The sequence below is a fragment of the Galendromus occidentalis genome, unplaced genomic scaffold (assembly GCF_000255335.2).
Source record: "Galendromus occidentalis unplaced genomic scaffold, Mocc_1.1 scf7180000077356, whole genome shotgun sequence".
Lineage (NCBI taxonomy): Eukaryota > Metazoa > Arthropoda > Arachnida > Mesostigmata > Phytoseiidae > Galendromus > Galendromus occidentalis.
The window spans coordinates 38,305-50,766 of record NW_003805344.1 but is presented as its reverse complement, the minus strand read 5'-3'; the positions used below and the strand labels follow the sequence as shown (position 1 = coordinate 50,766).

Sequence of the window (12,462 nt, the reverse complement as noted above, 5' to 3'; positions counted from 1 at the left end):
GCCTTGACGACGATCGCCCCGGGTGCGATAACCATGGTCACGCTAACGACCGAATTGGTAGAGTTCACCTCGTCAAGGCTGCGTTTCGACCTGACTCTGGACGACGGTCTCGTCCGGTCCACTGATTTGGAAGTCTGCCATGAGGGCATCAGTCACCTCGGCAAAAACTACCCCTGTTCCTCACCCGACCAATGGAGCAAACACGGAGAAGGGTCAGAAAGAATTCTTAATTATTCCCTACGGAGTCAGATGTAGTGAAGGCGCTATCCTCGCCCTGGAATTTGCATTCACGGTATTATTCATCCTCCTCGCAGTGAAAACCTCCTCGGACAATACAACCTCGGTCTAGTCTGCAATTCGTTCATCGAACGATCCAAACAGGAAGAAAATTACGTGAGTCCCCCAGAATTGGATGTTCTGGTGTTTCCCGTTACCGTAGAAGCCCCTATCCGAATTAATCCTTCGAATCCCTCTAGAGCTGGACATGGTTCGTAAGAAGCTCCTACTTCACTTTACAGCTGCGATTCACGGTTCCAATACTGCTGAAGCCCGGCGCAAAATACACTGATGGCACCCCACTGGCCATCAGCTCTCAGCTCGTGACCAGTGCTGGGAAAGATCAGAAGAATTTGAAGCTGACAGTCAGCGAGAAGGCTGAGCAAACCATCGGAACGGTAAGTCATGGCTTCCTTCGAAAATTCTTCCGAATTCCACACCCTCAGATTGCCATCGAACGCATACGGAACTTAACCGATGTCAAATGCAGTTCTTCGAGCCATCGGTCAAGCAGACGAAGAGCGATGAGGAGAGCATAGGAATTCGTCAGAGGCGATGGATATCCTTCAACATCACCGTTCCGAAAGGCGCAATGACGGAAGTGTCCGTCAAAGTGCAGGGCGCTAGATCCGACAAGGTACAGACCGACACGACAAATACGGAATATGGACGAAAATCGACGAAGGTCTTGGACATTTTCGAAACCACCAACGCGGAGTAATAGATTCCGAGAGGCTTCGCTAAGTAAGAGCGCTCCCGCTTCAGGTTGCAATCATTGTGCTCCACGATCTGCGCATATCGGCCGTCGGACGCAACATTCCATGTTATCGAGACAAAAAACTCCAAGTCACCCTGGGCTCATCGTTTGGAAACGTTCAACATGACAAGGCCTCAGCCCCCCTAGGATATTTCGCGAACCCCGGTACGTACGCGCCGAATCCCTTATGGGTCCGCAGCTTGGACGAAAATATTGTTTCCCTCGCGAGTTCGAGGCTGGCGACTGCTCGTTGTCTATTGCGTGGATTCAACAGTCCATGTGGGATGTTCTCGCAACTTCGAGCTCTTTTCCAGGTTACAGTCATGTGCGAGGACGCTTCCAACAAGGAGACGATGATATTGTCCTCGAGGCTTTGGTGGAAATGACGGATCACGAAACAACTGACGATGGGAGTAAACATCCAATCACCATCAAGGTATGATGACTGATGACTATTCTCCAGAAGTCGCAACGAATGAATTTCCCCGTCATGAGGATAGATTATCGACAAGCGACTAAATCTAAAGAAGAATCATTCCCAAGGTCGGTATGGCCGGATGGGAGGGTGAAGCTCGGCAAGAGCTCACCGTTGTTCGTACCGGTAAAGAAGCGACTGCGATCGACGTGAAGCTCACCGTCAACAATCAAGCTCCATTCGAGAGAGGGTAAGGAATTCTCTGCCGCATTCCACAAGACTCGTGGGAATGTTCGACCTTGCATCCGGAATTTTCGAGCGGGCACCTAGCGCGATTCGAGCCCGAGATGATGCTTTGCAGGAATGAAATTCCCGTCATGGCCGAGCTCAAGCATTTCTTGACGTCTCTCATGGAGCCCACTCGCCTAGCTCTCCGAATCTTTCTCCCCAACTTCGTGACTTTCGGAGGCGTCACGGACGTTCATTCGGCCTCCAACTACAAACCCGAAATCAAGAACTCAACGAACGGAGTTGATATAATTGTACGTTCTCGAAATGGATTGCGATGGCCCGACTTGAATCCTTCTAGTGCCGGCCGGGAATTTTCCGAGCTGGGGGACGTTATTGTGACTCTTATCCTCGACAAAATATTACAGTTCCCGAAACTTCTGTTCGCTGATGAAATACGCGTGAATATGACTCTGGTGTCAGATCCCGAAAACAGACGCGGATACGGAACCGGCGTCATCGAAGCGACATCCCCCTACCGGGTGGAATGCGAATACACTCCGAGGAAAGACCGGAGTCCTGAAGCCTTCTGCTCAGACCAACACGCGCTGACTTACAAAGTCAATTCGGAAGGTCAGTTTGGTGGAAGTGCAGAATTAGATAACCGAATCTCCAGAGACCGAACTTGAGGAATTATCTTCCCGTAGAATGCGTCCTGAACCTCGGCCTAGAGGACGGCACGATCAAGGACTGTCAGATAACTGCCTCGTCAGCGTCCGATTCACAACATGCTCCGTTCCACGTCCGGAAAGGAGGACCGTCAGGTATGTGGAATCCCCGCGGGAACTTGCGTCGATCCTGCGTTCTGAGCGTGATGGGAGACAGCGATTTTCGATCTCTCATTCATTTCATGAGGCACTTGGGACGCGAATGTACAGATTCGGTTACTTCTCTCGGGAGGTCTCTGATTCAGGCTTTTGGTTCTCAGCTTGGTCTCCGGCCATCAAAGAGGGCATGGACGACGCATATCTGGACATCGCATTTCTCAGAGTCACTCGGGTGTCTCAACTCGAAATGTTCTATGTTCCCGGAACTCGGAGAGTTCATAAGTACAGACTCCAGGCCAGCAATGACGGAAGGAACTGGTGGGATCACTTGACGGTGCGTTTAAGGTCTCTCGGGCGTACAGATCGATCGCGAGCGTATTCGCGCAAATGTACAGCAGGAGCTCCGCAGGAGGTTTGATGATCGTACTTTTCTGCTGTAGACTCGAACTCTGTCCTACGAAAACGGAGTGGCGAAGGATCGATTGCCGCTCGCTGTGCAGGCGCGTCATCTTCGAATAATCGTCGTCGAAGCCGCCGACGAGCATGTCAAGGACGACTTGAATCTCGGCATGCAACTGGAGCTTTACGGATGTTACATCGGAAGTTTCTCTGAAGACGGTAAGTGACTTCCATCTCATTGGACTTGAACTCTCTCCAAGCATAAATGCAGAGAAATTCGAGATGATCGTTCGAGATGGCGACTCCTCGCCGAGCTCCGACTCGATCCATTCCATCTGCCGAAAGATGCATGAGGAACTGAGGTTCCGCTCCATTTTGCAGAGAACTGTCAAATCGACACAACCTGGTACTCCAATATCGAATGTGAGTTTTGACAAGAGGATCTATGGGTGATCACTTATTTTTTCGCGAACCTTTCCTTTCTAGTCTCCGATAGTCGATAGTCTCTTGAATATTCGTTCCTTCGTTTCAGCGATGAGAGCCCGCCATGTTGCTGTGGACACGAACACGGACACCGCATATTTCTGCGACTTCAGCGATTCGAGGTGAGCGCCATAGAAATATTAGTGTTCGTCCAGCCGATCGCGGAGGATCGATGGTGTTTTTTTCGTGAAGAATTCATGCGGTCAGAATTCGTCGAATGCTCGTACAGCGGAACTCTGGACGCTCTAGAATGCTCAGGGCTTCGGTAGAATCTCTGAGGACATCTATGCATTCGACCCCTCCTTTCCAGTGGGAAAAACTGTCTTTCGTCGTCGGATGGCGGAGCTACTTGGAAATGTGAGCTAGAAAGTCTGACCATACGAAGCCCGATTCGTCGAGCATCATTCGAAACTCGATCATTAACATGCTCCGTCCGATTCCAGTGCAACCCGCCTTCGTCGGCCGTCTGATCGGATTTGATCAGACCAAAGGAGTCGTCTACGCTCAAGACAGGATGACTAACGGCTCATATTTCGCGACGAAGGATGGCATCAAATGGATGTCAGTCAGCGAAAAGGAGGTCTGTGATTATTTCTCCGCGACGCGTGCGGGAGCTCACGAGATCGCTGTGCGGCGGGGATAAAAATTCGTCCTTTTTTAGGTGAATCCTTCATCACTCGCCAAATCCGTGATCATCCCAGGAATCGGGAGGAAATCCCTCCTCGGGAAAGAGGAGTTCAATTTCGGAAAATGGAAAGGTGAGTCCTGAGTTTGAAGATCAATGACAGCAGGCTTCTCATCGACGAGCATCGCTCTCATCGACGATTTGTTCCCAGCAACCTTCGACGGCATGTTCTTCAACGACGGAGAATCTCCAGCTGCTCGATGGGGATCGTGTTGTGCTCCGAAAGGAGGAGGCACCACGCTACCCCCGACCACAGAGGACTACACAACTGTCGATTCGGCTCGGAAGTGATAATAGTGTTGTTGCTAGAGCGAGGGAGAGATCAAAGCTGTCAGCAGGAAGAGAATTCGAGTTTCTTTCAAGCGAGGGAATCTCGAACCATAAAGACCAGGCAGACAGCAACCTGGGAAGAGGCTCTGAGCCGACTAACGAGGATCCGGAGGAGTTGAGGAACGAATCAGGGTCAGAGTGTAAGAGCGGGAGTTCCCTCGGATTAGTTTGGCGAAGCGGCGAAGCGCTCGGATAGGGATTTCCGGAGAAAGGGACCCTTTCGGCGTGTAGCCCGATGTTAGCGAGTTAATAAAACATCCTTGAGCATAGAACGAGCTTCCATTTATGTCTCCTATCATGCAAGAGATACAAACGCTTCGCCGGAGCTCTGTTTTTCCTAACTTCGACGGACCAGTTATCAAGACGAGCACGAGAAGGCAGAGTAATCATCCTGGAATGAGCGCGCGAAGGTTATCGAGGAGACTGATCGGCTCGAATAGGAGAATAGCCCGCTCCAAATCTCTAAATTAGCTAACACCTTGTAGACTTGGTGTCCGTTTCGAAACGCTCCGTGCGAGCACTGCTGCTGCTCAACAGGTGGGAAGGGCCCGGCCTCACCTCCCGTTGGCTAATGGCCCTGATGCTGAAGCATACCTTCCGGCAGGAGGTTGCGTCGTATTTCAACCCGGTCTCCTTTCCCAAAACTCAGATACCTAGTTGACCCCCTCCCCGAAAGAAACGTCTGGATAGGGTCCCTGATCCCCTAAGAATCCTCGGTCACTATCCCCCATCTAGTCTACTCGGATAGCTTCTTTACAGCAGTAGGCCCAGACTGCACAAGTAAATGCGGCAATATGCAAATACATATCTCCAGAGCGGAATTTTATTTACATACAAGGTCGATGCACTGCATCGCGCCACGGTGATCGAGGCATATCAGGGGCACCGGTCCTGTACGTGCACGCTCCGAGCACGATGAGCTGTGATCTGTGATTTCAAGGTAGGCTAAAGGTTGTGATGAAAGCCTGATTTCACGCTCACATTTCCATGAGACTAGATATAGGCAACCCACAACACGATAGCATGCTCGAGGAATTTGAATGAAGGGCATTCATTTCCATAGATACAAGTGATTGCTCGCTCCTCTGTCGTGTGGTACCGCAAGCTGATGAAAAATCTCATTCAGTACAAGAGGCTCGCGGTACTCAGCCGTCCTGGACATCAGGAGGATTTCTGCGAACTTTGATGGCTCTCGATTGATGATGCAGAGTGCTCTCCAAAATGAACTGTGTCGAGCGTATTGATCATCGGACAATAGAAGATCAAGCGGCGGCTCGAGCACGGAGTATATGACCTCGATGTTGGGAACGCATTCTGATCGATGCTGATCCACGCATCAATGCCTCCATTCTTTATGGAGCCACACAGACAGAGTTCCAGGACTGCTTGGTTTCGAACTTACCGGCGGCATAGACCCTACCCACGAACGGCTTGCCGTGCAGTCCAATTTGACCGAAGTTTGAACGGCCCGAGGAACTCTGACCCTACCTAGTCACACGTCATGGGACAGGACGCCCGTGAAGGCTTTCCGTCGAGACAACGGAACAGAGTTGCATGGATCCCGGCGCTACGCGGATGTCGTCCTGGAGTGCTCCATGTCTGGCACAAGAAACAACAAGCCGGATTATCCACAAATCGACCGTGCCAGGTGGACGAGGACTTTCCAAGGTCCCAAGGCAAAACGGCTCGGTCACGGTTAATGTTGACGTCACAAAAGTCGACTCCGAGGTTTTCGACGTGATCATTTACATGGATATCCGAAGGTCTCCTGATAGTGTCTCTTCGATAAGCAGCTCAGTCGACGATGATGAGCCTTGAATAGTTGCCATGAGCATTGGCGTCACTACTGAAGGGCAGGAAGGGCGAAGAACGCCGTTTTCGGAGGGCAGTCCAAAAACAGCAAATCTCCATTATTGCGGTGCCATACCTTTGTTGAACCCGCTATCTTGCCGAATATCATGCGCTCCGTTACATCTAGTGACCTATCTATGTCCATTGCGGGTGCGGATGGGAGCAGACGGAGGAGATTTTGAGGGAAACTCCACACAAGCCCACGATCCCTCGCCAATCTGCAGATTTCCAGCAAAAAGTCTCGGGATTGCAAATCGTTTTATTCTGAAGCTCATGAAATCTCCGACAACTCTGCGTTCCGAAAGGGGAGTACGGTCGGTCGTATGAGGTTGGATCCGAGAAGTAATAACTCAACGTGTCAAGTTTTCCAGAAAGGGGTTTTTCATTAACACAGATATAAATCACGCTTCCAGACATGCCTCGAGTGACAGGAGATATCTCCGCCCTCTGGACGGCGCAGCTTCCGAGAGCTGCGAACATTAGCTCACTTCCGTCGCGCTCTTCGCGAGATCCCCTTCGAGCCGAGCATGCAAATTATAGGAAGCCCCAGAGCTCAGAGTTTTTGGGAAGGTCAATCGTGATCGCCAAACACTTCTTTGAAACACATCTTGGTCTCCATGAAGGCATCTTTATCGGTTTGACTCTTGGTCTCAAGGAAACTATCGACTTTATCGTGGAAGCACTTCCCGAAAGCTTTACGCCTCGCGAGAAGCTCAGTGATGCCCTCGGTCTGCGTGCCTGGAATGAGTTTGAGAATTATTCCCTCAATTTCTATAGAAATATTATTTACCGTCATTTTAGCCTGCTTCGCTGTCTGCGATCTCTCTTTCTCTCCCTGGGCAAAGCTGAATCATCAGGGCGAGGCAGACCAGGGACGGAGATCAGGAACCGAAATTACCGCATTCGGCTCCCGACGGGAACATAATCTCTAGGAATTTTTCCACGGTGTCCTCCCCGGCTTTCTGCGCTATGGGTTCCAGGCAACCTTTGGCCGCGGTGAAGGCTCCCTGAAAACGTCATTTCCCCGAGTTCAGGTCCGGCAAATAAGGAACCAGCGTCACGTCAGGTGAGTTCACGTCGCAGAGAAGATGGATCCTCATCCTTTGACAATGATATACCACCCTTTGACGGAATCACGACATCGATCGAGAACGAGAGAAGGCTCTAACTAACTCTAAACATCTCCAACTTCTTCGGATCTTTGATGACTGCCGGCAGAATTTTCAAGGCCATGTCAAGCATCCGATCAACCGTCGCCATGCTGAGAGCGACAAAGCACACAAGGAAGAGAGAGGTTCTCAAAAGCATGTTATCACGAACAAATAATTCACTCTGGCGACAGGAAGTATTCCGAGCGACAGTCGATCGTTTTATCGGGCTTCTGACCCCGAGTAGAGTGGCATGGTTTCCTATTTTTCACTCGATCAGAATGTCAACTTCATGCTAATGTTTGAGAATCAATTCACTTCGCTGAACATCGAAGTTCTGCTAATCAATTGAATGGGCATTTGTCAACAATCGAAGCCAGACTGCGCGGTTGGCTCGCCCTTGATGGAGTCGAGCGAAATCGCTCGGATAGACGTGGAATTGAATTTCCTAAGTCTCCATCGATATGACCTGAAATCGGCGGCCGCTCTGAGTCTGAGTGAGAGGACTTTGAAAGTTTGATCCGTTCGGAAACCTGAGAGAGGTTTTCCTCCTCCCTCTCAACAGAGCGGAGACCGCCGTTAGTATAGCACGTCGACAATTGTCCGCCGTTGTTTGGATCTGTACTTAGGCGTTCCAGTGGTTCGAGTAGTGACGTATGCAAAACTAGGCTTCAAGGCGGAAACTCGGGAGAACTCTCAACAATGGTGATCCCTCCTTGTTTGATATAAGCTCAAAATTTTTCATGCTAGCCTCCCCTCAATTTCGTATTTGGCCATTGAAGAGGTCATCGAGTTGTCGAGCCTCATTTTATGCGCGTCTTAACAGAAAAGTTATATCGCGAAATGAGGTCGCTCACAATTTCGAGATTCACAAATGTTCGATTCAAAACCTGCTGTGTGGTGGGGAAGCAGGACGGAAAGAGCCTGCCAATCGTTTCGTACCCCCAACTCACACTCTTGAGAGTCTGAGCCCGTTTCCGGTCACGAACTCACTGCGTCGCCGTTCATTCTGTATCCCCCTTACCCTCATAGAATCTTAGAACCTTAGAATAACGCAGTAATGTCGGTCCGTCACCGAACCAAAAATCGGACTTATTAGCGTGTGAAAGGACTTCAATTCTCTCGTGACGATGCAGAATCATTTCTGCTAGCGCAAGGAGCAATTTTCCACTCGATCAATCGCGTCATTATCGAGTCATTCCGGAAAATTGGCATGTTTTTCTCCGGTGTTCGCTGGATGTTTCTCCTCTCCACTAGCTCTCCATACATGATACCCCGACCGTTCCGCCAAGGTGTGATTCTAAAGGCGACGCAGCAGCCCTCTAAGCAAGCATGATCGAGGTGATCAGAGGATCCAGAGCGTATCAATGAGTTGCATTCCCTCCAGCCTCAGAAGCTCATCTACTCCCGGAGCGCGCTAGTCAGCATCGCATGAGAGTCATGTTGCCATTCATGGCATCCCGACCGCCCGGGTGTGCGAAACTGCGAGGACCGCTCGCTTCGCATTACCCGATGGGCCGATAGCTCCGAGATCGAACGAAGAGCTCTCCAGAATGTCTTCAAATGATATTACGACTGCTCCGGCGACAATGGCACGGTTCGGATGACGGCGCAGCGGCCTACCGAGCGAGCTTCCCTCAACCCCTACGAAGGGTCGAATCGCCTCGGGATTATGATACGGGGTGATCAGAGGTTCGAGGGTTCCAATGGATTGTATTCCTGCCAGCCTTTTGAGCTTATCGTCTTCCCGAGCTTGCGCGTCAGCATCGCATAGGTTTCATGTTCCTTCGCATTCTATCATGTTATACCGAGCACCCGACTCTGTGAAGTTATGAGGAAAGCTCCCTTCGCGTTCCCGTAAGAATCGCGAGCTACGGAATCGAACGTATTTCTTTCGAAAATCATTCCGCAAGGAGATCATGTCTTCCATAACTCTGTAGTGTATCCGATACACGATGCCCATATTTTTCACCTGTTTTCATTTTTCCTGCTCCAAGGCAGCGATGGGAGAGTCTGACTCTGCATCCATGTATATTTCCGAGCTCCGACCGGAGCTCTTCCGTTTCCGCCGCGAACGACTTCGACAAAAAGAACTTCGAGACTCACAACTCTCGGCAAACTTGCTCGGGGCTTCGAGAGCATCGCATCCGGTTGGCGGGCAATTTAGCCGAGAGGGTTCATTGCGCTCCGCGCCCTCACGGCTAGTCATCAATACGTTGATTGTCCGTTGTTTGAACGACGGCAAACCTCGATACTGGGAAGTCAGATCGGGTTTCTTCCGTTCTGGATCACGGAGTGTTACTGACAATGAAACGAGCACATCGACTTTCCAGGAGAAGCGCCGCGTTGATCTGACCATGATCTCCGCGGAGACCGACTTCCAGGAAACGGACGACGCGGGTTTCGACGCAGCTGGTAACGCGGCCGGCTTGTTGTTGAAAGTTCTCCGATCTCTCGATAGGAACACCACAGGACCGATCAGTGACGAAGCACTCGCGGTAATCAGAGCTTGCCTCATCACTATCGTCCGGGGTATCATCCTGATAATCTACATAGAAGTCAAATCAGTCGCCTTCAAAACAACGATCTCCGCTTTCAGTACGCGAACAGGTTATTGGAGGAACTAACAGCCGAGATCAAGATGGTCAGTCCAGAAGATGAGAACTGGAAAGCCTGCCGCAACTTGGAGAGAGTCCGGGAGTTCGGAACCTCGAAATTGGCACAGCTTCAGAGGAGATTGAGGGCGAAGGAAAGGGTCGACAGGCAGAGGTTTGCGTCCTGAGTCCTTGGCAGGGCCAAGATTCTGGCAAAATACACAAATTGTGAGAATGTTCCTAGGTAGAGCTGGACATACCTTGTTCGAGGCAAATCACTCGGAACATCCGAATACGACTGCGAACCACATTGGTAGTGGATGACCAGGAGGCGCATCGGATCACATCCGCGCAGGACTATCGTCGTCAGGATCGAGAGAGTCTTCTCGATCTTACTCATTGTCAGTCTGATTCTCGAAATAGAGGACATAGAGATTATTGGATTGGATTTTTCTCGCTCACCGCAAGAGCTTCGGGCGGTGCATGGCTGATTCTTCGAACACCTACCCGCGATCCCGATTGAAAATGAATTCCGAATAAAATACGTGCCGGAATAATTCAAGGTTCGTACTTTCCTTACCAGCTCGTTTCTCGGTAGAGGCTAGCAATGTGTTACCTCAAACAGCGTAGGATACTTCGACTTCCCTTCGAAGCCTCATGGAGCTCAAAATCAGTCGAGTGACCGAGTTGCACAATCAAGCGGGGAAACAGAGCGTGACTGACGAGAAGGACGAGCGGCTCGCGAGGGCCCCAAAACTATCACTTCCGTTCTAATCAGTCACCTATTGGCTCTCGGGGGTGTAACAGCGAATAAAGACTGGGCAACGGGCTCGGCATATACGGCGTTACATTTCGACGTCCACATCGCCACCTCGGAAGGTGATTCAAGTCGGACTGATGCAAATTCTTAGCTCTCCCTCCACATTTTGTGGATATCGTATCTTTACAGCTAGGCATCTCCGCTTCCACTGAACATCTCGTGCGTTACTCACGTTTTCTATGGTTGACCGCCGAGTGGGGACACGATTGAATCGTGGTCGAAGACCGAAGTCTAGAACCGGTGGTCACCCGGTTTAGGGAGGGAAACGCCCGTGCCCCTCAAATTGAATCGATGTTTCCCCGTTTTCCGCGGAGGGAAATCCTTCGAGGAACCGGTCTCGACGAAGAAAATCTGACCTCTCTCACCGATAAGGCAGTTTTCGGGAACCCCGATCACCAAGCTCATCTTTGAGCTGGGTGGATTGGATAGCGTGCGGCCTCCTGATCTCCACGAAACCGAGACGTTGCGTTGCACGGAGATGCCCCCTTTTCTCGGTCGATGATCGAGCGAGGAGCGCTCCGCTGATCATCGTCCCAATTCATCATCAAGGTTAGAGATCTTATCTTTTGGAGCTCGGATTGGGAACGTGCGCGGATTCCCGGGAAAATCTCAAGGAATCGCTTCCCGGAAAATCTCAGCAGATGAACTTGCTAGATGCCCATTTACGAAGTCAATGGAGGGGTTGGAAATATCGAGGAATCATCCTGCGATGCGCCGCTCTCGGAATCCCTCAAATCGACATCGTTGATATCGTCAATCGATGCAGATGGTATGGTAAGAAGCCGTCATCGGATGCTCCAGTTGAGGGCATTATGGAGTCTAGCTTTCTCGCAATCTTCAATGATTTGTCCAAAGAAGCTCAGACTCCCGATCCACCATAGGGGTCGACTCCCTGGGAAGCGCCCTGCATCGCCGCCTATCCTAAAAGCTGAGATGACGGAGCAGACTGTTCTCCGGAAATATGACACGGGGTTCATAGAGGAGTGCTGGACTATTCTGCCATGAAATTCTCCCTCCGGCCAACTCTCGAGTCCCCCGTTAAATCTGCGAACGAGTGCTCAAACGAACAAGTTCCCACGTCTCGAGCCTAGCTCGGAGCCCCTTGGCGACTCGTTGTTGATTCCATGAGCATGACTTAGGGCATGGATCGGACTTAGTCCCCGCCCGACTGCGAAGGGTCCAACACTTCCGCCAAGCGCTAGCCCAAGCGGAATCCCGACACACTGTCGATTCTCCGTGGGAGCTCATCTGCGCGGCCGTTGGTCATTGCCGCCTAGTCTCGACACTGCGACGAGTCCAGGAAATGCAGGAGGCAGCCCAACCGAAGTCTCTGTGTCGAAGTGCTTGCGAATCTCTCGGTATTGCGTCAGCTTTGAGAATATTGTGCATCTTCGGTCTCGTCTGAACCTGAGCGCCGAATCCGCTAGCGACTCCCCCCCTCCGGGGCCATGACCTCGCCTCTCGTGGATCAAAACGATGCGTGCTCCTATTCCATGGAGCCACCATGGGAGGGCGGTTGTTAGCCCTCACGGAAGGGGGGGGGTTAGACCCGGTTGCATTGAGAACCTGTAAGAACCTTTGTGAGTGCTAGACGATCCTTTGTCGCCCGGTGAAATGCCACCAACATCTCGAGACTGAACGACCTTTCT

The 12,462-nt window shown here is 51.1% G+C and overlaps 2 protein-coding genes across 2 annotated transcripts; both read left to right on the top strand.

The window, feature by feature from the left end:
- Nucleotides 1-3: 3 nt before the first annotated feature.
- Nucleotides 4-4,361, top strand: LOC100897343 (uncharacterized; the record flags this gene model as incomplete). The annotated part of the gene is made up of 18 exons (XM_029111141.1): nucleotides 4-212; nucleotides 315-393; nucleotides 519-674; nucleotides 767-913; nucleotides 1,042-1,198; nucleotides 1,348-1,469; nucleotides 1,577-1,698; nucleotides 1,810-1,990; nucleotides 2,105-2,309; nucleotides 2,384-2,500; nucleotides 2,665-2,837; nucleotides 2,944-3,121; nucleotides 3,284-3,325; nucleotides 3,435-3,507; nucleotides 3,696-3,742; nucleotides 3,829-3,965; nucleotides 4,047-4,143; nucleotides 4,222-4,361. Coding segments are annotated over 18 exons (2,382 nt in total), but the record flags the coding sequence as incomplete, so codon positions are not given.
- Nucleotides 4,362-8,006: 3,645 nt separating this feature from the next.
- LOC100908730 (uncharacterized) lies at nucleotides 8,007-10,539 on the top strand. The gene is made up of 3 exons (XM_003742229.2): nucleotides 8,007-8,104; nucleotides 9,733-9,897; nucleotides 9,999-10,539. The coding sequence occupies exons 1-3, from the start codon at nucleotides 8,102-8,104 to the stop codon at nucleotides 10,179-10,181; spliced, it is 351 nt and encodes a 116-aa protein (XP_003742277.1). The 5' UTR covers nucleotides 8,007-8,101; the 3' UTR covers nucleotides 10,182-10,539.
- Nucleotides 10,540-12,462: the final 1,923 nt, after the last annotated feature.